Consider the following 26,567-nt stretch of genomic DNA (forward strand, 5'->3'; position numbering starts at 1 on the left):
TTCATGCCATTTAGTCAAAGGTCTGGCTACTAAATATCTACGGCCTTTGAATATCATATGAATTTGTAATATAACATTATTTTCTTCCTGTGTATCAGTCGAGAGGAGGCGAAGATTCAACATCAACGATCGAATCAAAGAACTGGGGACTCTGATTCCAAAATCAAATGACCCGTAAGGACAAAAATATTCAGTACATTCTGAGCTACACTTGAACCATATGAATATATGTTATTATTACAGCAGACACTAATGCTGATAATAGAGTACTCTTTAGATGTGCTGTTGTCAGCTGAGGATGGTTGTGTTGTTCCTCAGGGACATGCGCTGGAACAAGGGCACTATTCTGAAGGCCTCTGTGGACTACATCAGGAAACTTCAGAGAGAGCAACAACGTGCCAAAGAGCTGGAGAACCGACAGAAGAAGCTGGAACATGCCAACCGCCACCTGATGCTCAGGATACAGGTCAGCACAGACTTTGCCAACAATATAGCCAATAACTAGCAATAAAATACCATTGTAAAGGTGTTTAGTTGTAGAGACAGTAAATGAGCTCACTAACAAAATGTAACATGTAAACTTTTGATTGTCTGAAGTAATGATACAGTAGACCCATATTTTGGCCAGGCTGATTAATCAACAAATGTTTGTGCTGTTTTAAGATTATTGCCATTGGCTTATAACTGTATCCTCTTTGCTGATTGGCAGAAGTGTAAACTTTAGGAAAAGACTAATATTTTTGATTCAAATCCTTAGTAAATATTGAATACAATTTTAGCAATATTGTACAGTATACATCTTATATGTTATCTTTAAATTGTACAGTATCATATTTCTACTTAACACATCAGCAGTTGTCGGTCGAAAACCCATATTGGTTGACCACCATAGAGCGCAACAGCCTGGTTTCTGGAAGTAAAAATCACATTAATTTTCTCCATAGACAAATTTATTTTTAACAGTAACTTATAAAACTTTAATGAAGTTGTTAATCGATAGTATATCCTTCTGTTGAATCCTTCAGTCCACATTGTTTAAAATACGTTTAAAAAAGAATCACGTTTAATAGTGGAATTTGTGCTGAAAACTACTCTACCCATGATCCTGAAGGGAAAGAGCCACCAATCAGAGAATCACACTAAAGCACAGCAAAAGAGCTCTGCAGCGACCGCCCACTCCCATGACGCTCTTTGAATGATGCATTTGAGTCTCCCTACACTCTCAAACTACTTATATATTTGTATACAACCCCAATTCTGAAAAAGTTGGGACAGTATGGAAAGTGCTAATGAAAGCTAAATTGAAAGCACTAATAATTATAATTATATTTATTTATCACACATTTGCACATATACAGTGAAATTCTCTTTTTTTCACATATTCCAGCTAAGCTGGGGTCAGAGTGCAGGGTCAGCCATGATACGGCGCCCCTGGAGCAGATAGGGTCAAGGGCCTTGCTCAAGGGCCCAACAGTGGCAACTTGGCAGTGCTGGGGCTTGAACCCCCAACCTTCTGATCAGTAACCCAGAGCCTTAGCCACTGAGCCACCACAACAACACATTATTTGATGTTTTATCCTGTGAATTTTTTTTATTTTATTTTTTTATTTTTATATACACTCATTTCAAATCACATGATTGCAACACGCTCCAAAACAGTTGGGACAGACAAGTGTTAACCACTGTGTAACATCACCATTTCTTCTAAAAACACTTGTTAAGCATTTGAGCACTGATGTTTGTTTAAGGATTAGTTCACCCAAAAATGAAAATTCTCTCATCATTTACTCACCCTCATGTCATCCCAGATGTGTAGGACTTTCTTTCTTCTGCAGAACACCAATTAAGATTTTTAGAAGAATATTTCAGCTCTGTAGGTCCATACAATGCAAGTGAATGGGTGCCAAAATTTTTAAGCTCCAAAAAACACATTAAGTCATCATAAAAATAATCCATACGACTCCAGTGGATAAATTAATGTCTTCTGAAGCGAAACGCTAGGTGTGTGTAAGAAATAGATCAATATTTAATTATTTTTTAAGGGTCGAATACATTCAGCCTCTCGCGTGATGTAAGCGCATTGGCAAGTTCACGCAAGAACTGACACATTGATGCGTCATTCGGCTGGTTTGGATACGTCAACTGCGGCGCCATCTTGGAACGGTCAACAAGGAGAGCTGTTTGAATTGGTTTGAAAGCAAGTGAATGGAGGAGATGCCTCAGACCAGCTTCCTTGCTTAGACCGCTGCATAAACTGTGTTTGTGTGGAAACAGTATCACGGTCCAAAGGAACAGCTGCTAATAAGGGATCTACGTATAAATATCTACACAGAGGAGGCTCAAACACTTGCGCCATGTCTGTTTCTTATATACACCTAGCGTTTCACTTCAGAAGATATTAATTTATCCACTAGAGAGGTATGGATTATTTTTATGATGGCTGTATATGCTTTCTGGAGCTTCAAAAATTTGGCACCCATTTACTTGCATTTTATGGACCTACAGAGCTGAAATATTCTTCCAAAAATCTTCCATTTGAGTTCTGAAGAAGAAAGAAAGTCCTACATATCTGGGATGGCATGAGGGTAAATGATGAGAGAATATTCATTTTTTAGTGAACTATCCCTTTAAGATTAGCAAGCAGAATTTCCCCCCATTCATACATTATGCAGGTCTTCAGCTCTGCAATTGTATGAGGCCTTCGTTGCTGTATTGTGTGTTTCATAATGCGCCACACATTCTTAATTGGAGACTGGTCAAGACTGCAGGCAGGTCAATCTAGCACCCGCACTCTCTGCTTAAACAGCCACGCACTTGTAATCCAGACAGTATGTGGTTCGGCGTTAAGCAAATGTTGTCATCATCACAGTCTGCATGGACTGTCCACGTGCAGCCCAGATTTTCTCGACACGCGGACACTCGTAGATGCGCATTCAGGTCTGATAAAATTTTTCCAACTTTTCACAATCTAATTTATTCCCAATGGATAACATTAAGTGCTCATGAAATCCTGTTTCACTTGGAAATATGTCAAATTTTGGAAGTGAACTGAGTTGTAAGTGCTGTTTCACATTGACTTTAAGCAACAGGGACAGCTTTGTTGTAGTAAGCCATTGACAGGAGACCTCTTCTCTCTTTTATAATGCTCCATGTTAATCCAGGAGCTGGAAATGCAGGCTCGTGTACATGGACTGGCCATCACCTCCTCTACACTCTGCCCATCAGAGCTGGCAGCCCGGGCCATAAAACAGGAACCAGTCCCGGGGAACTGCACCCAGGATATGTACCCCCATGCGCACCCCTCCTGCCAGGACATGGGCCGCTCTAGCACCCTCGACCTTAACAATGGCACAATCACCTTTAATGACGCTCACGGCCCGGGCTCTACCACTTCTGCTGATGCAGGGGCCTACAGTTTGGTCCCAAAGGCACATGGCACCAAACTTGATGACATCCTAATGGACGACACATTGTCCCCTGTAGCAACAAACGACCCACTGCTCTCCTCTGTTTCGCCTGGAGCCTCGAACGAAAGTAGCCGTAAGAACAGCATGAGCATGGAAGAAAACGAGTATGTTTGTTAGCCCTCGTTTGACTGGTTATTGATTGCAGTTTTCCAACAATACAGGTGACTGCCAAAGAGGAAGAACAGCTTGTTTGTCAAGTGCAAAGTAATATAATTTTTCTGTTTACACTCATTTTATTTTATTGAACTCTAATCCAGTTTGCCTTCTTGAAATTTTTGTCATATTACAATAATTCAGCTGTCCATAATATCAAAATAATCAAGGTAAGTATCAGAAAAAGATTGATTTGTATAACTTTGCATAGGTGTATTTAGAATGTAATTGAATCAACTTTGGGATAATGTAAAAATGCACTAGAATGGTGATTTTTCTCTGGTTGTACAGTAGCGCACAGTTTAGAAGAATAGATCTTTTTTTTTATATCCCTTGTAAAGGAATGATTTAAGCATAATACTTGCCATTTAACTTGTTTATGTAGATATTAAGCAACATATTTGGTGTTTTTCTCCAGGCCAGCGACCTGGGAAGCACACATACTTTGACAAGACGTACATTTGAAAAAGAGAACATAAACATACATACTAAATCGTAACATTTTAGTGATATATGGAGGATGAGCAAGCACACTAAAATAGACATCATCCAGATAACAACGCAAACACTGAATAGCCTTGATACAGCTGTACCTAAAATTATTTCATCCTATTAATTCATGCCACTGTTCTCTCAGGAGAAAATTCACTGAAAATGAACCACGCACGCTGATAGCGTTGTTTATTTGCACCTGCTGTCTACGTTGTTTCAGCACTTCAGTAATTCACTAAAGCAATTTTTTAATCTTGAACATGCGCTCGATTGCACCGCACATCTGAATGCATGTTGGAAATAAGGCTCTTCTTTGTCATTTGATCTTCATTTTATGAATTACTGCTGCCATACTCAATAGAAAAACAAAACTTTTAAACAAAATTCAGTTTCCACGCCAGGCAAATAGCCTTGACTTATGGTAGTCAAATAGCCTTGACTTATGGTAATTAAAAAGGTGCATACTATAATAAGCCTACTTTACATGAAAAGTTGGCTTGTTTTTACTGAAAATTATGACAACGATTTCATTTAAATACAGTACGCATGACGCAGATGGCTAGCGTGTGGTTAAACTGGATTGCGGGAGGCATCTGAATAAGGTGCAAGGTTTTTTGGTCACACTAAAGTGTTTTTAGGTCCTTGAGAATTTAATTTGTTCTATTGAGAGTATTGGATGGGAATCAGGTCATTTCATGTCACTGGAATAATCTTTAGATCCATAGGCTGCATGGATGTTTTGCACCTTTGGAAGGACAGTGTTCACAACGTATTAGCAATATCTCAATCAAATGTGTCAGGATCTGTAAGCAATATCCAAATGTAAACCAACAGATTATACTCTGCAATACTTGGACATATTGACAAGCATTTGGTGTGATAACAGTTCCTGAAAACATACATAGGCAGTTGTTTTTAATGGTCTGTTTTATGGTTAGTGGCCATATTTGTCATTTATAATATTAAAAATTGACCCACACAAAATGTCATGTAAATAAACATGATTTGTTGTGGTTATATGCAGTGCCTATATAGTTATACTCTGCTTGTTGCCTAAAATTATGATTTTGAAGGTACCCAGAAGATGTATTTTGACACAACGCATCTCACAATGCAGTGCATAGTATGAAAGAATCCATATGAATGTGAACTTATTTATTTCTGAATGCTTTCACTGAAGCAATAATCATTTAGTACTTCAGACTTCAAATTTCAAGTCATACCCCTAAAAACAAATATTTATCCTCCCTGGAATATGGGATTTTTAAAAACTTTTTGTACTGGTCAAAAACACTGGATGAATGCTTGTACCTTGAAAACCAATCTAAAAAAAAAAAAAAGTATGTAAAAAATTTAAAAGAAAAAAAATGTATGTATTTTAACACTTGTTTGGGTTTTTCCGAATGCTTACATGGTGTAAAATGACTGACTGTATATGTAATAATAAGCTGTATTGTTACTATATATTTTTTAAATGTTTCAAAATGCTCAGCTGTAGCAAAGGTACTCTGATGTACTAATGAATGCCTCCAATTTGTTCAACTATAATGACCATGCAATTACTGTTTATGTGTTTCATAGAACTATGCAAAGATCATTTTTAGTTCAGAAATCAACCTGTGCTTCACTGAAAGATGTTGTAAGATTTTAGTATAGTGAAAGCCGAGTCAGACCACAGTAAAGTGCCTTAAGGCCAAAGTATACTTCGGTGGTCTGCATTGTTGATCACTCCGCGCACAGTACGCATGACACAAATTTCGTTATCAGCCCAGGTATATTTTGTCACAGAAAAACAAAGTATACCTGCGCCTTCACATTACAAACCTGTTACTTAAAGGAATAGTTCACCCAAAATGAAAAATCTATCATCATTTACTCACCTCCATTTTGTTAATGCAAAAACGTTAAGCAGAATGTTCACGCTGCTCCACAAAGTGAATAGGGACTGGCGCTGTGGAGTTCCAAAAATGACAAAAGAAAGCACCATAAAAGTATGACAGAAGTAGTCCAAGACTTGTGAGCGATACTCCCAAGTCATCTGAATGCATATGATAGCTTTGTGAAATAATTAAAACCAATTGTGACAACAATGAGTGCATCAACAATGACTTTTACTCACTTTCTCCCAAATCTCAGGTAAAACCGCAGATTAGTTTATAACACTTTTCACCCTGTTCCTCACACAATGCTATCTTCTGACATCTAAACACTTTTACTATAGCGCATGACTTCTTTAGAGTTAAATTTTAACATTTGCATTACATAACCATCCACATGCACAAGCTTGTTCAGGTGCGATCAAATTGTGGAGAAGCTCAAATGATAGAGCATTGCACTTGCGATGCAAAGGACCAAGATACGAGTCCTGAAGGGACATGTTTCATTAGCAATTGATGTGCAAATATGCATTTTCCATATTTGTGCGAAACTTGGCTTGACAGATTTTTGTACGTAAATGCGAAAATCATACGGAGTGAAATTAGGGGAGTAAATAATGGCAGAATTTTCATTTTTGGGGTGAACTACTGTCTTGAAAATAAATTTATTCACTTGTATTTATGTGATGTTAAATTTTGTCTTAAACTGTGGTATCAAACTGGTGTAAAATTTATTTCCTCAAGTGAAGTAGTGGGGAATGATCTCTTTGTTTTACCACAAAAACATTTTTAATACTGAAGCCTGGGGTTTGACTCAAGACTTGATCTGACTTAACATGTATTCTCACTTAAAAATGAGTTGTCTTGAAGCACTCAGGACTATCAAGAGTAGTGTATTTACATGAACTCCGCCTACTAGAAAGAAACTACTGAAAGTTGACTTCAATGTCCTTTGAATGTAATGTTATACAGTGTTGACTGCTAAAATGTTGCCAAATTCCAAGTAGAGTCTAAGTATGCAGTAAAACTGTTAGGTATGTTGTGGATTTATAGCAAAACAGGCTGTTGCATATTGTATTTTCTGAGCAATAATTCAGACAATCAGGTAGCAGGTAAAGCACGAGGTCACTGAATGTCCGCTGAAAGGTGCCTTTAAAACAGGCTTCCATGGAACTTCAACTGAACATCTTTTAATAACAAAGTGTTTTTGTTTTGTTAATGTACTTTTGTATTATATTTTTGAAGCTTAACCAAACATTATTTAAGGAAGGACTTAAAATTGCTATTAATGTTGGTTTTTTGTTGAATTTCCTTATGAAGTACTTTGTATAAATTCAATACTGGAAGCCGACACAACTTTTCACTTGCTGAAGTCACCTTTCACTGAAACTGTTGTTTTGAAATTGAAACATCCACTGGAATGTTTTATAAGGAAAGTAGCTGGTCACTAGTGTGACCATTTCAAGCTTGACAAGTGTACTGGTATTGAAAGTGTTACAAACATTAAAGTTATATTTAGTGGTTTTCACAATTTCTGGTGTTTGTGTGTGTTTTTTTATTTTTTATTTTAAGGTGCTGTAAGCGATTTTAGCTGTTCTACTTCCACGAGACTGAGCCGTTGGATTATCCACGCCCCCTCTTTCCAAAACCATGCACTCCAAAGATAACAAATTAGCTTTATTAAGAGGAGAAACGGTTGTTAAAAACAACAGCAGCAAAATAGCGCCCTCAACTGACAACTGTTATGAACAACATGGCATAAAAATGGCATAAAGCCTCAATAATTAACTTTAACTACAATACTATAAGAACGTACAAAATGATTGACAGGCAGAAAGCGTCAGTGCCCGCAGACACATTTTTGTTTGCCGTTTACAGAGTCTAGAGCTGTAAAAGAGATCAGTGAGATGTCTCACAACACTTATTTTTATACATTTCTTTCAGGAAGTAGGACATTTTTTTGCATACCTTTCCATGAAAAAAACAAATCACTTACAGCACCTTTCATTTGAATCAGTGATGTTTCATTCTCAAATATTTGTTGAGTCCTCATCTTGGAAACATTTCAAATACTGGACTGATGGTATGTCCAAAATCCACAAGCCTGTCCAGGTCATCCTCCCACAGATTTGGGGCAAGTTCATATAGCATGGTTTCTATAATCATTCTGTGGACACTGGCTACATTTGTATGCACTTTTGTTCCTTTTGTTGTTTGAAAACTGGTGTCCAACAAATATCTGCCTTCCTTCTACAAAAGTTCAAACAGTCCTTTGTGTTTTATCAGCACCATCTGTTGGAAATCACTATCATTGGTGAAACAAGACCTAAATTACACATGGCAGTGATGTCAAAATATATTCAGTTCTCTCCCTTACGGCCCCTGCACACCTCGAAAAGTATTGAAGAACGAAAGGATGTGACGTCATTAATAACAAAATCTTGCTAAAAAGAAGGTGTTTTTGCATTCGTTTTGGTGGTTTGCAAAAGCTAGGGCAAACTTTCAGGAAAACTTCATACCGGCTGCTAAACACATTACTTCCACTGGCCCACATCATCAGTAGAAGTGACCTGGAGCTCCACCTACTTTGAGGCTGACAGTTAATTCCTGTTTAGTCAGTTAAGATCAGTCAACAAGAGCACACAGGCGTGTAGAGTTATTAGCAAGCTGGTGCAAATTTACCTTCATCTGTACGATTGTTTGTGTGAAGACATTTTTCAAGAATGAATGTCATGTGATTATTTTGTTTAATTAGTCTAAAAAGTAATTAAATCTACTCAAATACTCTATACTGATATACTGCTTCTCTCATGTACCATCTGCATCCGAAAGACATTCACACATCTGCCCATAGTGAGATATGCCTCTCATCATTGTTTTGTCTGTCCCTGACAAACTTGCCGTAAACTTTCTACAAAATTGGCACAAATTTCCCACTTATTATTTTCAAAGGTTTGCTATTCCCCGCAAATTTTTGCCAGAAGATTGCAGCTCTTCACATGGTGAACCTGTAGCAAACCTTTGGCAACAATGAACAGTTTGCAGCAAGTTTGGAGCAAGTTTTTCAGAACACTCTATTTTTGTAAGGGTATTCTGACCATTAACCCTCTTTTATACACCCATCTTTGCAGTAGTATCAGTGTCATCATAAATTACAATAACAATTGGCACATATTGTAGCTGTGTATAGCGTGTTAGCGCATTAGCACCATGAAAGCAAAATGTAAACATGATAAATTACACATTATCTACTGCATATATATATTACTTTAAATCATCATCAAGTAGTTAATACAGCTTCTTTTACTGATCTTTTGTTCTTGAATTCTACTTACAGAATGAGGTATGAAGTCATTGATAACACATTGTGATGTTTTACATGTAGTCTTGAGCGTCCTCTTATTTAAATGCTCCTCTAAACGCCTCCCCTGCATTGTGGACAGTGTCTGAATGTTCTCAAACAGTATGCCGTTGCTCAGCTGTGTCAAACTTCTTTTTGGCTCTGAACAAAGAACGAAGAAGCACTTCGGGCTCTGAACAAAGAATGAAGAAGCACTTCGCCATGAGTATGCTGAAGCCTTTAACCCATTTTTTAAAGGATTGAATGAATTTTTTTTTTTCTTTGCAGTCACTCAACAAACAATAGGCTACTTTAACATTGCTAATTAAATACACATTTCTTCTCATCTGGCAGAGGTTTTTTTTTATTGTATTTTTTTAAGCAAATTAATGTCCATTCAAGGTATACATTTGACCAGTAGGCACGTGTGGACTCAAATCAATGACCTTCACCCTAATTCTTAGTTGATTGCAGCCAAACACTTATTTCTGATGTACATGGGTCTTAAATTGTGTTTTTACTTTCCCATTCTCTTACAAACAATCTAGAGTTCTGGCAAACTAGCCTCAAACTTGCCACAAGTTTGCTGCAAATTTGCCACTCATTATTTTCACATGCGAATGAGCTTGTGATTTGCTGCAGATGTTTACCAGAAGTTTGCAGCTCTTCACCAGTAGTGATGACCCTGCAGTAAACCTTTGGCAACAATGAAGAATTTGCTGCAAGTTTGCCACAAAGCTCATTTGCATGTGAAAATGATCAGTGGTGAATTTGCGGCAAGTTTTCAGCAAATTTGCCATGTACTCTTGATTTTTGTAAGGGTTGAGGTGTCATTGACTGACAGCAAAAAGAGAGTCTGAATACTTTCCAGTGGCATTGAACACCTTATAAATGACCTCAAGACTACTTAAAGGAATAGTACACCCAAAAATAAAAATTCTGTCATAACTGAGTTGAGTCAATCCAAACCCAGATGACTTTCTTATGCAGAACACAAAAGAAGAACTTTTAATAAATTATTCTGAGCCACTGTTTACAAATGACGTCTAGATTTTAACTTAAAAAAAAAAAAAAAAAAATACTTGATTGTCTCGTTGTGCCTCACCAGAATCACCAGGAATATGGTACATGAGTCACATGAACTACTTTAATGATACTTTTAGGTAGTTTTTAAAGACCCCATGAAATTTAAATTAAAGTTTCATTAATTTTAGCCCATGTCTATTAGCTTTAAGATAACCTATTTGCTAGTGTACTTCTTAATGATGATCATTTAGTCTAATATTGTACTCTCAACCATGCAGTAGGTGTACCTTCAACATCTCGGCCATTCCAATAGAAATATGGCGGCTTGGTAGAATGCACAGGAAGTTTCTGTCCAGGAACGTTGCAACTGGTGGTATGTACGACCCTAGCTTATTTTTACAGTTAGCAAAATTGACTCCCCTACACTGGCGTCAACATACGGCAAAAGAGTAGTAGGGACGCAAATATATGGAGTGCATCTCCGTTAGAGCGATGCCACCAGACCCACGACATCCAAGCACAAACCTCCTCCAATAGCGATGATGGGCTCAATGCGGCGGTCAATACCAAACTCATGGACTTCGTCCAAGATTCTGGTCAAAAGTAGCATGGACTTTTTCTCCTCAGTTGTGGGCAAGGGTAGGATCTTGTACATTACCTTGAGCAGTAAAGATCATTAAAAGTCTCTTGGATTACAATGAATCACTTCATCATTTTATTGTTGTTTTAGCCTCTCACATTGAATGACTCGATAGGTGAAGACTATAGGGCTGACTACTGTCCAGGTAACGCCATGTTCTGTGGAAGACTCATAACTGTTGGGCAAAATTATACATCACTATACATACTGTATCATTTACATAAAAAGTACACACAATTGTTTTGTTTTGCTTTTTGCACATGATAACAATGGTAAAACCATGTTCTCTCTCTAGACATGGTATTAAATGGTATTCTTTAAAGCACCTTTGTTTTGTTTTTTCTAGCAGTGGTTTTGTATTTAGGAATTCTTTAATTTCAAATAAAATTATATATATTTTTTTTTTTTTTTTCACATTTAGAATAATAGTAAAGTCATCACAACTATGGAATAACATAATTGGAACTATGGGAATTATGTTGTGACTAAACAAAATCCAAAATAAATCAAAACTGTGTTATATCTTCAAAGTAGTCACCTTTTGTCTCGAATTTGCAGACATGTACTCTTGACATTTTCTCAACCAACTTCTTGAGGTATCACCCTGGGATGATTTTTAAACAGTATTAAAGGAGTTCCCATCTATGTTGGGCACTTATTGCCTGCTTTTCTTTATTATTTGGTCCAAGTTATCAATTTCAAAAACTTTTTTTATTTTTATTGAATTTTAGTTTTATAATGAAATAATTTAATATGGTGGCACAATTATATTTTTGTCTACAAAATTAATTTCAAACATTTAAGCATACGCCTTCGGATCAAAAGATTTTTAAGATCATGAGAAACATTTCAGTCAAGTGTTTCAAAACTTTTGACTGGTGTATATATATATATATATATATATATAATCAGAATCTCCCTGTCGCTCCACACACCGATTGTCGTGACTCACGTTTAGGGTTGCCACCCATCCAGTAAAATACGGGATCATCCCATTTTTAAAGAGGAAAAAATAAATAAATAAATAAAAATAAAAAAAAATCGCGGCCCGTATTGATTCGATATGGGACCCGATTTTTCCCGTACTTTAAGTTGGTCAGATATGGCGTCACAGCAAAATAGTTCAAGATCGTTAATTAAACCTTGATATTCATTGTAAATGTTGTGGGCAAGGGACCATCTAAAAAGTCCACACATTGTGATAAAACGTCTTAATACTGTTGCGGGTGTGATAAGGGACCGTCTGAGAAGTCCACAAAAGCAACAACTGCCATCAACAAACCCCCCCCCCCCCCCCGCCAACAACCTTAGAGAGAGTGTCTTTTATATTACAGCTCCAAAATTGCCAACCCTACACACGTTACATCATATACTTAGATTTGTATTTGCATGTTTTATTTGTTGCTGAATTCGTTTTTACAACTGTTTGCAGGATCTTTTTCCTCTCCGTGCTTAACTGTACAGCGAGTCAGAATTACTACCATAATGATGCTTGAAAATAGGCAGCTTAATATTCATACACATTTTTAAAACAAAATGGCATATTCATCTGAATTACAGCATGTCTGAAAGTAAATGTTCGTGAATGCTAAGAATTGCCAACAACTTACGCATGGACGCGATGTTTCGAGGGCTCATTCATTAGTGTGACAGTGTATGTGTGGTTTTGTGCATGCTGCAATTAAAAAAAGATTGGCTCTGAATTAAGGCCCGATCACAGATTTAAGACGAAGATCGGCTGATCTAGATCAGTGGCCGATCGATCGGTGCATCTCTAATTCTTATGTAAAGTGTGGTTCTAGCATGCATACATTTGCTTACGTTTGCATATGCACTGAAAAGTACAATACTGACAGCATCTAAAACGTCAGTCAGTTTATGCATGAACAACTTCAGAGACAAATGTTATGAATCATTATTGATAGCAGATTATCAGATAGCTCTGTGTGAGGAATAGACCCAAATTTAAGTCTTTATTCAATTATTTAAATGTTTATAGTTTTTATTCTTCATTTCCATCCACCATAGTGATCGTAACAGTCAAATCCTTCACACTCATTTAAACATTCAAAAACTGCTGCCTCAAGAAGCATTACAACACAGGTTTCATGTCAGTAATGTCAAATGCTCATAGTCAATTTTTACTAAAATTATTGTCATTGCACAAGTTAAGTTTTTCATATTGTTGAAAAGTAGGGGCTGTAGTTTAGGGGTGGGGTGGGATTAAGGGATTTAAAATATCTATAAAAAAGTAAATATGTAACTATACAAATTATAAAGGATTCATGAAAATTTTATGTTTCTAAAGCTGTAAATACATTTACTTTCAAAAAGGTTTGAAGTCACAAACCTAGCAAACTTTGGCATGTCCAGTGATTTTCTCTTCCTCAGCAGTGCTCATTGTAGCAGCCCGATAACGGTTTCATTTCTCTTGCCAGTTTCATGTGCAATGTGAATCAGATGGCCAGTGAACAGACTTGTGTGTTCGTGGGCAAACTATTGGACTACTGGACCAATAACATTTGACATTTATGAAGCAGGCTACCTGTTCAGGGTGTTTCCCTGCCTTCAGCCTAGGTAGTTGGGATAGGCTCCAGCAATCTGGCAACCCTATAGAGCAGTGGTTCCCAACCCTGTTCCTGGAGGCCCCCCAACACTGCAGATTTTGTATATCTCCCTTTTCTGACACACCCAATTCAGGTCTTGGAGTCTCCACTAATGAGCTGATGAGTTGAATCAGGTATGTTTGATTAGGGAGATATCCAAAATGTGTAGTGTTGGGGAGCCTCCAGGAACAGGGTTGGGAACCACTGCTATAGAGGATAATCAGGTATAGGAAATGGATGGTTTTATGAAATTCTACCACAATTGTCCTCTAGAGAGTGCCAGAAGCTTCTTTTCTGACTTTTAACAAACAATTTCTTTATAAATCTGTCTGAAAGAACATTATGATTATTGATTTTAAAGATTAAATGAAAAACTGATAAATTGTTTTAAACTATATCTAGGATGCATTTATTACTGCATGTTATCTGCTGTTGAACAAACAGTATGTAGACATTAGGGCTGCAACGGTACACAAAATTCATGGTTCAGTACGTACCTCGGTTTTGGGGTCATGGTTTGGTACGGTTTCGGTACAGCAGAGAAAACAAAGAATCTGTCTTTAAATTATTTATTTTGAAAACACAGTGACTGATAGGCAACAATTCTTATTGTGCCCACTATTTCTTCAACAAAATTACAATACAAAACTAAGAGCCTCTTATAAGCACATTGTATAAAAACATAAATAATAATACAAGTTAAAAAAGTGCAATTATAATAATTGTAACAAAATTAAGACGTTAGAAGTGCAGGTTTCGTTGTCTTTTGCCTTTCAGCTCACCACTTGTACAGTACTTATCACTCAATTTTCAAGTTTTTCTTTTTTTTTTTCAGGAAAATTAGAATATCCACATTATCAGAGTAAAGGGCAGATCTGTTAGCATTGCCAGTGTCCCCTGCTGAATAAGTACAGCACGTGCTTGTTTATATAGAGCGGGCACTACAGAACTGCTTAAATGGGTTCTTGTAGGAACTTTATAACGGGGCTCAAGTACATTAAGCAGATGCTTAAATCCTGTGTTCTCGAAGACTGAGTATGGTCGCATATCTGCAGCAATAAATAATACTATGGCGTTCATTATCCCTTTAACCCAGTCTGACCTTGCAGCAAGAGGCTGCATGAATGCTGTGGCAAGACTAACTTGCACAGGCTGTTTATGCTTTGCTCCAGTAAACTCAAGAGACATGTGATGATGTCGCTGCAAATAAGTCAACATGTTAGATCCCTGACCTTGGTGAAACAGCCGACACACAGCCTTCGTCCTGTTCACTACTCGCTGCCCAGTATTTCTGCAGTTTACTGCAAAACCCTAATGCTCCCAAACAACAGATTTTAGAGATGGTGGTGGGCCTTCAATCTCTGGCTTATTTAACTCCAGTATATTTATATTTTGTTTAGTTCCATCACAGTTCATAAAATAGCAAGCTAGCTAGTATAAACTTCACATGCATTTATCTAATCTGCAGTTTCTAGTGTACCATCTGGCGCACTATTCTGTTAAGTTTTGGTTCCGTGCGGTTTGTGTTGTTCGTTATATGTTGTTTTAATATTGGTTTCACACATGCTAAGATATGTAATAATTCGTGTGACTGCATGAACCATACCGAAGGTGTGCAAAAGGTCACTTAAAGTGGAGTAAGAGAATGTAAGAGCACTGTCACGCTAACCATGGCTATTATTATGAAAGCACGTAGCACGCATGAGTTCAGAAGCGGCGCTGTGCATTAGGAAGAGAAGAATATACTGCATCAGCCGCTGCAAGAGATCAGTTCGCTGCATGCACGGGTGCTGGAGATGTGCATTAAAATTATTATCAGCCTCAGTTTGGACATATCTTGTGTTCATGTGGGTCTTACATGAGTGAGTAATTCTACTATGTTCGCTGAGTTATGGTAGTTGTTATCAGTAATTATAAAGTTATAAAAGCTGTGTAATGTTACGTGATAATGTTAATTAATCCATGCTAGCTCTGCTAATTTATCTACCGATCTACAATGTTTAGAATTATAATGTTTATAATGTTATAGTAAGTCATGTGGGTAAATAATGATGGTAAATGTGATGAAAGATGTTATATCAAGTGTTCATGCATCATTATGTTATTGTGTGAGGGGAGCAGCCTATAGTCTGTTTGTGAATGGTCTGATAATGTGTAATGGTGATTGCTGTTATTAGAGCTCTGCTCTTTGTCTGTTGCAGAGAAACCACACTCAAACACACTCATACAATCCAAACCCATGCAAGCTGATATATAACCCAGCCCACTTATGCGTCAAACCCCCCCGCTGGTTAAGACAAGGCTCATCTAATGAAGGACTTTACTCCATGTTTCTCTTCTAAATGTGCTTAACCCGCTCCCGCATCTCCATCATTCCCACCAGTCCTAGCATACTCATCTGCAACCATTCCAAAGGCTCATACTAATCTAAGGAAACCCATTCCCTCTGGATGCCTCAAAGGGGGCCTCGTTGACTCTAATACTCGAACCCTCTAAAGTTCACTGCAGTCCTCAAGCTCATTCCACTACCACTTGTTAAGCAGACACTGACTAACGTGCATGTAAAGGCTGACTTCTCCCTCTGATGTTGATACTTGCATACTTGTGACAATAAATCAGTTTAAGTTGATACTTCCCTCTGTAGTGTTCTGACTGACACACCTGATTCACTGCTATCTGAAACTAGCCCTTACAGCTTCTAGCCCTTCAATTCATTTTGTGGTCCTTTGAGCCAGATCGCAGCTGTGCTGGGAGCATGCAACAGAGTGACGAAGCATCATGAGCCCCACACACTCGGCCCAAACGCCAGTTAAGATACACTATATTGCCAAAAGTATTTGCTCACCCATCCAAATAATTGAATTCAGGTGTTCCAATCACTTCCATGGCCACAGGTGTATAAAATGAAGCACCTAGGCATGCAGACTGCTTCTACAAACATTTGTGAAAGAATGGGCCGCTCTCAGGAGCTCAGTGAATTCCAGCGTGGTACTGTGATAGGATGCCACCTGTGCAACAAGTCCAGTCGTGAAATTTCCTCGCTACTAAATATTCCACAGTCAACTGTCAGTGGTATTATAACAAAGTGGAAGCTATTGGGAATGACAGCAACTCAGCCATGAAGTGGTAGGCCACGTAAAATGACAGAGCGGGGTCAGCAGATGCTGAGGCGCATAGTGCGCAGAGGTCGCCAACTTTCTGCAGAGTCAATCGCTACAGACCTCCAAAGTTCATGTGGCCTTCAGATTAGCTCAAGAACAGTGCGTAGAGAGCTTCATGGAATGGGTTTCCATGGCCGAGCAGCTGCATCCATGCCATACATCACCAAGTGCAATGCAAAGTGTCGGATGCAGTGGTGTAAAGCACGCCGCCACTGGACTCTAGAGCAGTGGAGACACGTTCTCTGGAGTGACGAATCATGCTTCTCCATCTGGCAATCTGATGGATGAGTCTGGGTTTGGCGGTTGCCAGGAGAACGGTACTTGTCTGACTGCATTGTGCCGACTGTGAAGTTTGGTGGAGGGGGGATTATGGTGTGGGGTTGTTTTTCAGGAGCTGGGCTTGGCCCCTTAGTTCCAGTGAAAGGAACTCTGAATGCTTCAGCATACCAAGAGATTTTAGACAATTCCATGCTCCCAACTTTGTGGGAACAGTTTGGGGATGGCCCCTTCCTGTTCCAACATGACTGCGCACCAGTGCACAAAGCAAGGTCCGTAAAGACATGGATGAGCAAGTTTGGTGTGGAAGAACTTGACTGGCCTGCACAGAGTCCTGACCTCAACCCGATAGAGCACCTTTGGGATGAATTAGAGCAAAGACTGCGAGCCAGGCCTTCTCATCCAACATCAGTGTCTGACCTCACAAATGCGCTTCTGGAAGAATGGTCAAAAATTCCCATAAACACACTCCTAAACCTTGTGGAAAGCCTTCCCAGAAGAGTTGAAGCTGTTATAGCTGCAAAGGGTGGGTCGATGTCATATTAAAACCTATGGATTAAGAATGGGATGTCACTTAAGTTCATATGCGTCTAAAGGCAGATGAGCGAATACTTTTGGCAATATAGTGTATTATTAAGATACTATTTAAAGGATTATGAGGTCAGTGCAGTGCAACCGAAGATATGCGGCCCATCACCCTAGAGTGGAAGGGTGGAGCTCACAGCCTCATGTGAATTGGGGTAGCCCCCACAGCGTGCAGGACGATTATTCCTGTTGTGAGCCTAGGTTGGCCACACACCTCTATGCCCTACACTGAGGATGTAATCGAGCCGAGCGGGCTATACAAAGAAAGTGTGACAAACCCATGGACTGGAGAGAGCATTCAGTACAGTTCCGCCTCACCTCAGGACATTAGGAGGGAATCACGTCCATTCACAGCCTCAGCCAGAGTGCACAGAGCAGCGCGGCAGGACCAGTCCTCAGAACGATGGCCAATGCCACCCCCCCATTACCTTATGACTCCTTATATGTGTGTGAATGGGCATTATAATAGACTGAATGATGAGCGAGCTACAGCTCATGAGGGACAATGCAGCATCCAGCATCATGGGCCACACTTGTCCGCATTCTACACCTCGGGGCTTGGACCCCCCTCAGACTAGACAAGGTCATGAACAGTATGACGTCCGGCCCTGCACTCAATGGCCAGAATCCTACTTGTCCCTCCCTCGTCTGCAGTCCAGCATGAATCACGTTGAAGTAGGACCCTCACCTCCATACCCAATTAGGCCTGATGTGAATTGTTCGACCCCCTCCTGAGGCAGACAGTTCTTGCCAGTATCGACAACGTTAGGAGGAGTAGAGTACAGGGGGCCAGTGCCTAAAATCCCCCTTTTCATCCATAAGGACCCCATGGAGTTCTTTCAGAAGGTCCAGTCTGAGTGTTTCCCAAAGGAGTTGCGTCACCTTAAGGCAGGGAAAGCAGTACTCCAAAGTAGTCGTATACTTAACTTATCCCCGGAGCTGGACCCTAATGAGAGAATCATATGGGTCGGAGGGAGACTCCGACGGGCCGAATGGTTAGATCCTGCTTTCAAGCACCCTATCATCATGGATCCCTTGCATCCAGCCATGAAACTCCTTATCCAGGACTACGATGCTCGCCTCTGTCATCCAGGCCCGGAGCGGGTATTCTCAGAGATGCGCTGAACCTTCTGGATCCTCCATGGAATGGAGGCAATTCGGAGGGTGCAATACCAATGCGAGGAGTGCCGAAGATGGAAATCTGGGCTGTCGGTCCCAAAGATGGCTGACCTACCTGTGGCCCGTCTGTGCCTATACAAGCCTGCGTTCTACTCCACGGGTGTCGATTGCTTCGGGATTTTCCATGTCAAACTAGGATGGCGCTCAGAGAAAAGATGGGGCATCATCTATAAACGTCTTACCACCAGGGTGATGCATCTGGACCTTCTGCATGGTATGGATTCGGACTCCTTCCTGATGAGCATCAGGTAGTTCATCACCCGCTGAGGGACTCCAGCTGAGTTCTATTTGGACAAGGGTACAAACTTTAAATTAGGAGAGGAGCTTCGAGAGTCCTTTAACAGCATGTCCCCCGACCTCCAGCTACTAGCCAAACAGAAGATTGATTTTTGCTTCAACCCGCCTGCAGCTCCTCACTTCAGGGGAACGTGGGAGAGGGAGATCAAGTCCGTCAAGTCTGCACTGTATACTGTCATTGGAGTTCAACCTGTCTCAGAGGAAGTACTTCATACCGTCTTACTGGAGGTTGAGGCCATACTGAATATGAAGCCTCTGGGCTATACCTCATCTAGTGTTGCTGACTTGGATGCTGTGACTCCAAATGTCCTTTTGATGGGGCGGCTTGATGGAGCGCTACCTCCAGTGGTGTACAACAAGAGCAAAGGTTTCAGCAAGTGGAGATGGCGACACTGCCAAGTTATAGCAGACCATTTCTGGGCCAGATTCATCAGGTGCTACCTGCCAGCCCTACAATGCAGACAGAAGTGGAATGGCACCCTATCCAAGCTCACAGTAGATTCAGTAGTCCTGGTGATGGACCCTCAGTTCCCCAGGGCTCTGCTAATTTATCTGCCGATCTACAGTGTTTAGAATGATAATGTTTATAATGTTATAGTAAGTCATGTGGCCAGGGCAATAAATTGCAATGTCTGCACTGTGAGACGCCTAAGATAGCACTACAGGGAGACAGGAAGGACAGCTGATCATCCTCGCAGTGGCAGACCATGTGTAACAACCCCTGCACAGGATTGGTACATCCGAATATCACACCTGCGGGACAAGTACAGGATGACAACAACAACTGCCCAAGTTACACCAGGAATGCACAATCCCTCCATCAGTGTTCAGCCTGTCCCCAATAGGCTGAGAGAGGCTGGACTGAGGGCTTGTAGTCCTGTTGTAAGGCAGGTCCTTGCCAGACATCACCGGCAACAACGTTGCCTATGGGCACAAACCCACCTTTGCTGGACAGGACTGGCAAGAAGTGCTCTTCACTGACGAGTCATGGTTTTGTCTCACCAGGGTGATGGTCAGACTCACGTTTATCATCAAAGGAATGAGCATTACACCGAGGCCTGTACTCTGGAGCGGGATTGATTTGGAGGTGGAGGGTCCATCATGGTCTGGGTCGGTGTGTCACAGCATCATCGAACTGAACTTGTTGTCAATGCAGGCAATCTCAACGCTGTGCGTTACAGGGAAGACATCCTCCTCCCTCATGTGGTACCCTTCCTGCAAGCTCATCCTGACATGACCCTCCGCCATGACAATGCCACCAGCCATACTGCTCCTTCTGTGCATGATTTCCTGCAAGACAGGAATGTCAGTGTTCTGCCATGGCCAGCAAAGAGCCCAAATCTCAATCCCATTGAGCATGTCTGGGACCTGTTGGATCGGAGGGTGAGGGCTTGGGCCATTCCCCCCAGAAATGTCCGGGAACTTGCAAGTGCCTTGGTGGAAGAGTGGGGTAACATCTCACAGCAAGAATTGACAAATCTGGTGCGGTCCATGAGGAGGAGATGCATTGCAGTACTTAATGCAGCTGGTGGCCACACCAGATACTGACTGTTACTTTTGATTTTGACCCCTCCTTTGTTCAGGGACACATTATTCTGTGAGTCACATGTCTGTGAAACTTGTTTAGTTTTTGTCTTAGTTGTTGAATCTTTTTTTGTTCATACAAATATTTACAAATGTTAAGTTTGCTGAAAATAAAAGCAGTTAAAAATGTGAGGACGTTTCTTTTTTTGCTGAGTTTATGTGCTCTGGCATTGGGTACCCTATACTACTTCTCTTCTGCGAGGCTGGGCAGTAGGACTATAACAGCACACTTAATCTTAGTCTAAAACAACCAATCTGTTTTCAACCAATGAGACCTCACTCGCTTTTCAAACCAACCTTTCTCATACTGCTCATCTGGCCCTTCTGATACAAATGCTGTACAATCCAATGAATCAATCTCCATAAAGTCAGTTCCTTCTTGTTTGATGTGCTAATTTTACAAGCTCACTTCCTACTGTGCTCTTTATGTCATCATGTAGTTGCCATTCATAAGCATATAACAGTGTGTTCATGTTGCATTTTGCCATCATGTTTTCTGGTGGGTGAACAATTTCCTCCCTGGCCACAACTACCCCAAAGCGCACATTAAATCATGGCCCAGCAAATTTATTGGACAGCAGTCAGACAGCAAGAAGAAATGTTTGATATCGCCCTTTAAATTGTCAGTCATAGACAAAGGTGTTGTATAGTATTCTTTTGCAACATTCCCCGTAACCCCAATTGTTTTTTCAAATCTGCCACATAACTTTGGCTTTGGTTTAATTCCTTTGTCATTATGACTAACTCTGTGGCACCAGAGTCTACCAAAAATGTGATTGGTATGTTTCTTACTGTTAATGTGAGTATTGGTAACACCCTATATGGCCCATCAGAAAACATGGTGTATAGTGTGTCATGCATGTGAGTGTAAGTGTTTGCTCATGTCTCGAAATCTCTGGCTGGGTTTCTTCAGAAGTCAGCTGATCCATCCCCAGCCGTGCCAGATAGTCATAAACACATTCATTTGGGCCCTGCCTGCAGGCTGAAATTTTCCTAAAATTCATATGTCTCTGAAACGTAGTCCTTATTCACACATGAGTCATGTAATCAGTGTCCCTTCCATCATTATCATATTGCAAATCTTCTGTAGTGAACTCTACTGACACTCATCCCCATTTCAAATTCATATGAATTCCAAGCAATCGCCGTATTTCTCCTGTTGTTGTTCTGAACTGCGTAATCAGCTGCTGCATTTGTCTGCCATACTCCTCACCCCTGACTTCCTCCACATCTGGGAGTGTTTGTGCCACTTCTTTTATGTTTGCAAAAGTCCATGGACGGTACACATACTGAGTTCCACCCTCTCCATTAGCCACTTGGATCTGCGGCATGCAAATAACAGCAATGTCGGAGAAGCTTCGAGGTGATCTTGGTGACGACATTAACTTTGACAAACTGTCTTGCAGCCTACTGTAAACCTTTCTCTGGTGCGTATGCGATGGTGAAGTCAGCTGCGGTTTCTCTGTATATGGTAATCCAGTGCTTACTGTATACGATGGTGTCGGTGGCAGCACTGATGGTGAGATGCTAGCTGATTGGTGTTTCGTTGTCGACCCCAGGGTTGCCTCGTCTTGTGCTGCTTCATCTGATCATTCATTCTACCAATCTCGGTGTCGCACAGTGGGAGCTGAGTTCAGGTCAGGATCATCTGAGTACTTCAGACACTGAGACAAGTTGTTAGTTTTATCTGTCCCTGCCTGACATTTTCTTGCCCTGATGTTTGCTTCTGTGAGCCAGTATGCATATGCTTTCCAGTCTGCCTGAAACACTGCATGCTTTTTCTGCCTCCTTTTTGACATTCCTTCATGTTCTTCCCTACTCTTCTTTTCCTTCTCTTCGAACCTTTCTCTTAATTGTTTCAATTGTCGTGTGCTGAAACTTCCTGTTTTTGGAAATCCGCATTCAACTACCCAGACTTGCAGTTGATCACAGCAGCCTTTGCCATAATTATTTATCATGTATTTACTATTTGGAGATCCCAGATCTGGTTCGTCTATTACCCCTTCATTTTCTTTTTTTACTATTGTTCGAACCCATTTTAGGCAAACCTCTAGTGGTTCCAGACCTGCTCTAGTAACCCAAATTTAAATAATTTGATCAGTTATTTAGAATACCTTTTATTCCAGCCCTGGTATTTCCTTAATTAAAGATTTAAATTTCCCTAATTAAGAATCACAGCAGAATTTCTGTTGCGGTCCCAGACCGGCTACTCCGACCCTGCTCTTTTCTCAACTAAATAACAATTATAAAAATTATCATCTATTGAGAATCACAGTGGAATTTTCTTACCAGAAAGAGAATTGCTGCTTGAGTCTGTTTGCTGGTTCTTTATCCTTCTACTCCATGGATCGTGCATTGACCAGCCCTCAGCCCTCAGGTTCCCGCATCTCACCCTCTTTTGTAAGGGAGGTTCAGGCTACAGGGACTCTAACCCCGACTGTGCACAGTTTTCGTCCTTTGGCGCTGAGTGTGTTGTCGAATCAGCTAACGATCCTGCCGACAACACCAAGACTGTTGTGGAAATTCTGTAAAATAAGAGACTCAGAGGCAGAAAATGTCTTTCTGGATCTTTTTAATAATACTTGCAAGTATGTCTCAGTCACCATACAGAAATCAAAGGTTTCCACAGGTGGAGAGCAAAGATCTCTTTGTCTCCTCACCCTTATACTCTGCTGGGCAGGGTTTAAGTGATACTCTGTACCAGGAGCAGACTTGCTCCTCTTTGCACTACCACTCAGTTTCTTGCTCTATTAACGCTGTTGCTGGGCAGAATGAGAGTGGGAGAGGTCAACTACAGGACACACACACACTTTATCACTAAGCGGAGTACAGAGCGTCCACACATTATATGGTAAGGCAGGAGAGAGAACAGACAGAGAGAATATAAAGTACCCAGAAGAGAAACAATAGAATACAAAGTCTTAATAATTTTCCATAACAGTTCCTCTCTTACTTTTTAGAACGAACATGCGCGTGTTTACTAAATCAATATCTTACAATGTGAATGCACTCCATACAAAAAAATAAATAATAATAATAAAATAAATGAAAAATATTACTGTTCACTTAGATGTTAAAAGATTCCTATTCTCATTTACTAGCGAGTCTGAAGCCTTCCTTATATGATGTTTTCATGGCCAATTTATGATAATTGTGAATGAACATGCACACGCACTCTATTTACTTGCTCATTGGTGGCTTTGAAATACTTATAAGAGTGGAAGCAATGGATCAACAACTTCTCACAGGTATCAGGCAACATGGCAATGACATAACAAAATAGGCAGTAGAGACACGCCAGCAGGATGGTGGCACAGTCATCTAGATAGAGAGAAATAAATAAAAAAATTCTGCATTATGAGAGATAATTAGTGAACGAAATGGGATTTGAGACAGATCACAACATTAAAACAGCATATGACAAATATTTAAGAGACATTGTATTGACAAAGACAAACTACATTTATTAAGTTACTAAACACGCAAAACTCGTCTCCATGACGCTACAGTGTTCTAGGTTGTTGCCAGGGTTTTATACAGTGTATGCCACTGAAAGGACTGTAAGTCTTTACCTCACAGCCTCATTTTCAAACCCATCAAAAATCAAATATGGCGCTACTGCGAATAAAGTTGCTAAGGTGCTCTTAGTGCTTTTTAGTGTGCTGCTATGTGATTGCTAGGGTGTCTTGGAGGTTACTATAGTGTTTTGGTGGTAACTTATCGGCCCAAGTCAAAAGAGCACAACCCTGTCTCTATTCTGGTCCCTAGATATGGTTCAGGTCCCTCTAAAGGCGGCACTATACTTGTAGCAAAATCGAGGAAAGAACGGGTTTAACGCAAAGACCTTTTCAAGGCAAGTCAGTCCACTTGGTTGCCATTTTAGGAACACTCCCGGGCAGTCAAAAACTATCAAAAAACATATTTCAAATCAGCAGTAAAATCTGACAAGAATGGTCTCATGAATTGTGCTTCTTTAGCTCATATCAAGAAAATAAATAAATAAATAAGCTATTTTCCTGGCTGGTCCAGCTAATGTCTGTGTTCTTGTGTTGTCCCAATTTCTCCCATTGATTTTATTAGAAGTGCTCTGTCTCAGGGCTAAATAGTTTCTGCTTCCACATCATTTCGAACAAAAGCTTTTGAGTTATTTGCAGTGGTTTAAAACAGTCTGCAAGTGCAAATTTCAGGAAGACTTCGTACCGTCTGTTAGTACATTCTAACTGCCATTGGTCCAAAATTGATGATGTGATGGTTCATCTCTTTACTCAGTCAAGTCGAGATTACAGAAAACAACATGAAATCACTGAGTGCGGAATTGCCAAGCTGGTGCAAACTTGCCTACATCTGTAAAATCGTTCATGTAGAAATGTTTTCCAAAACCATGTGATTTTTTTTTTTTTTTTTTAGATTAGTCTATAAGGAATTAAATCTACTTAAATAATTTTAAGTGCCCATTCACACTGTTGTTTGATATACTGCTTCCTTCTTGTGCCTTTATCTGCAGCCTGTAATCCATTCACATATTTGCCCAAAGTAGAACTCATTAATATTATGTTGATTTATCTTTTGTCTGTATTCTGCCCATTGACACCTGCCCTACCTGTCAGCCTTTTTAGTATCAATGTCAAAACAAGGAGAAAAAACCTTTCCCCACAATCTTATGTGGATTTCTTTCACAAAATAAATCATAAAATACAATTACAGAGGGTAAGCAGAGCAAATGATGGCCAAGTACAGTATAGTATTAGTATTAGCACCTTGAATGCAGAATGTAAACATGACAAATTACACATTTATCTTCTGCACATATCCATTTCCAATCATTATCGAGTAATTAAAACAGCTTCAGACACATTTTTTAAAACTCTTTGTGTCACATTGATTGACTCATGTCATATTGATTAATGTTTTACATGTAATCTACTGATAGGATGGCATGGGTATTACATTGAAACATATTTAAAGGCTCCTCTAAATACATATTTAAATGCTCCTCTAAATGCCGACACCAGCGTTGTGTATGGTGTCTGAACATTCATAAACATTATACCATTGGTCAGCTGTTTCAACCTTCTTTCTAGCTCTGGCTGGAGACTAAAGAAGAATTTAGCAAATAATACACCTTGTCTCAGCAAGCCGCACAATTTGAGCTATCATTCATGTTCGCAGCACAAACAGTGTAGGGTGAGTTATGTGTTGAAGTTTAAACTTAGTGTCAGTGGTTGGTTTAATTTGCTAGCCCTACAGTAAGTACAGTATTGTATTTGACTGAATACCACCAATACATTTTTTGTTCCTGGCAGATGATGCCACCTCGCTGACCTCCATCAGCATCATCTTGGTCATAGGATGGACTACACTCTCTTCTAATAGACTACATAGATGATAAATTAATACCAACTAAAGCCTTCATCAGCCAAATAAAAAGGACACTTCATTTACATGCACTTGCACTGTTGTCAATTCAGGATGGACTTCAAAGACACTTAGTCGTTAATCTTAGAATTTTGACAAAATCCATTAGTTTTAAATATTGCCCACCAACACCTACTCGGTTTACATACATAAAACAAGACTTGTACTACACTTATAGACCATTTAAAGTACCATTCATCAGTTTAAAGGTGTCATACATTGAGAATATAAGAGGTCATAGTATTATAAAAACATCCTGTAAGTTTCAGAACTCAAAACTTATTTGTTAGTCCAAAAAAAGGCTATACTGAAATCAATATTACTAAATGACTCGTTTTCTACTTCCTCATCTCTATTACGTAATAGAGATGAATACATCAGCACAAGTCTGCCTCTGCATAAACAGGTCAACGCCTACTTCTGGCCTGCCCAAAGGTTCGCAGTTAGAGCGGTGATGAGAGTCGGCACA

General features: G+C 39.9%; 1 protein-coding gene and 1 pseudogene across 2 annotated transcripts in view; one reads left to right on the plus strand and one right to left on the minus strand.

The window, feature by feature from the left end:
* Nucleotides 1-3,592, plus strand: part of LOC127418914 (microphthalmia-associated transcription factor-like) — a 60,949-nt gene extending 57,357 nt beyond the window's left edge. For both annotated transcript variants that reach the window (XM_051659830.1, XM_051659831.1), the window contains exons 8-10: nt 99-174; nt 319-466; nt 3,162-3,592. In XM_051659830.1, the coding sequence (XP_051515790.1) occupies nt 99-174; nt 319-466; nt 3,162-3,584 (647 nt within the window). In that variant the 3' untranslated portion in view covers nt 3,585-3,592. The remainder of the gene's footprint in view (nt 1-98; nt 175-318; nt 467-3,161) is intronic.
* Nucleotides 3,593-7,572: 3,980 nt separating this feature from the next.
* Nucleotides 7,573-14,819, minus strand: LOC127419365 (2-epi-5-epi-valiolone synthase-like; annotated as a pseudogene).
* Nucleotides 14,820-26,567: the final 11,748 nt, after the last annotated feature.

Source organism: Myxocyprinus asiaticus, chromosome 28 (assembly GCF_019703515.2).
Source record: "Myxocyprinus asiaticus isolate MX2 ecotype Aquarium Trade chromosome 28, UBuf_Myxa_2, whole genome shotgun sequence".
Classification (NCBI taxonomy): domain Eukaryota; kingdom Metazoa; phylum Chordata; class Actinopteri; order Cypriniformes; family Catostomidae; genus Myxocyprinus; species Myxocyprinus asiaticus.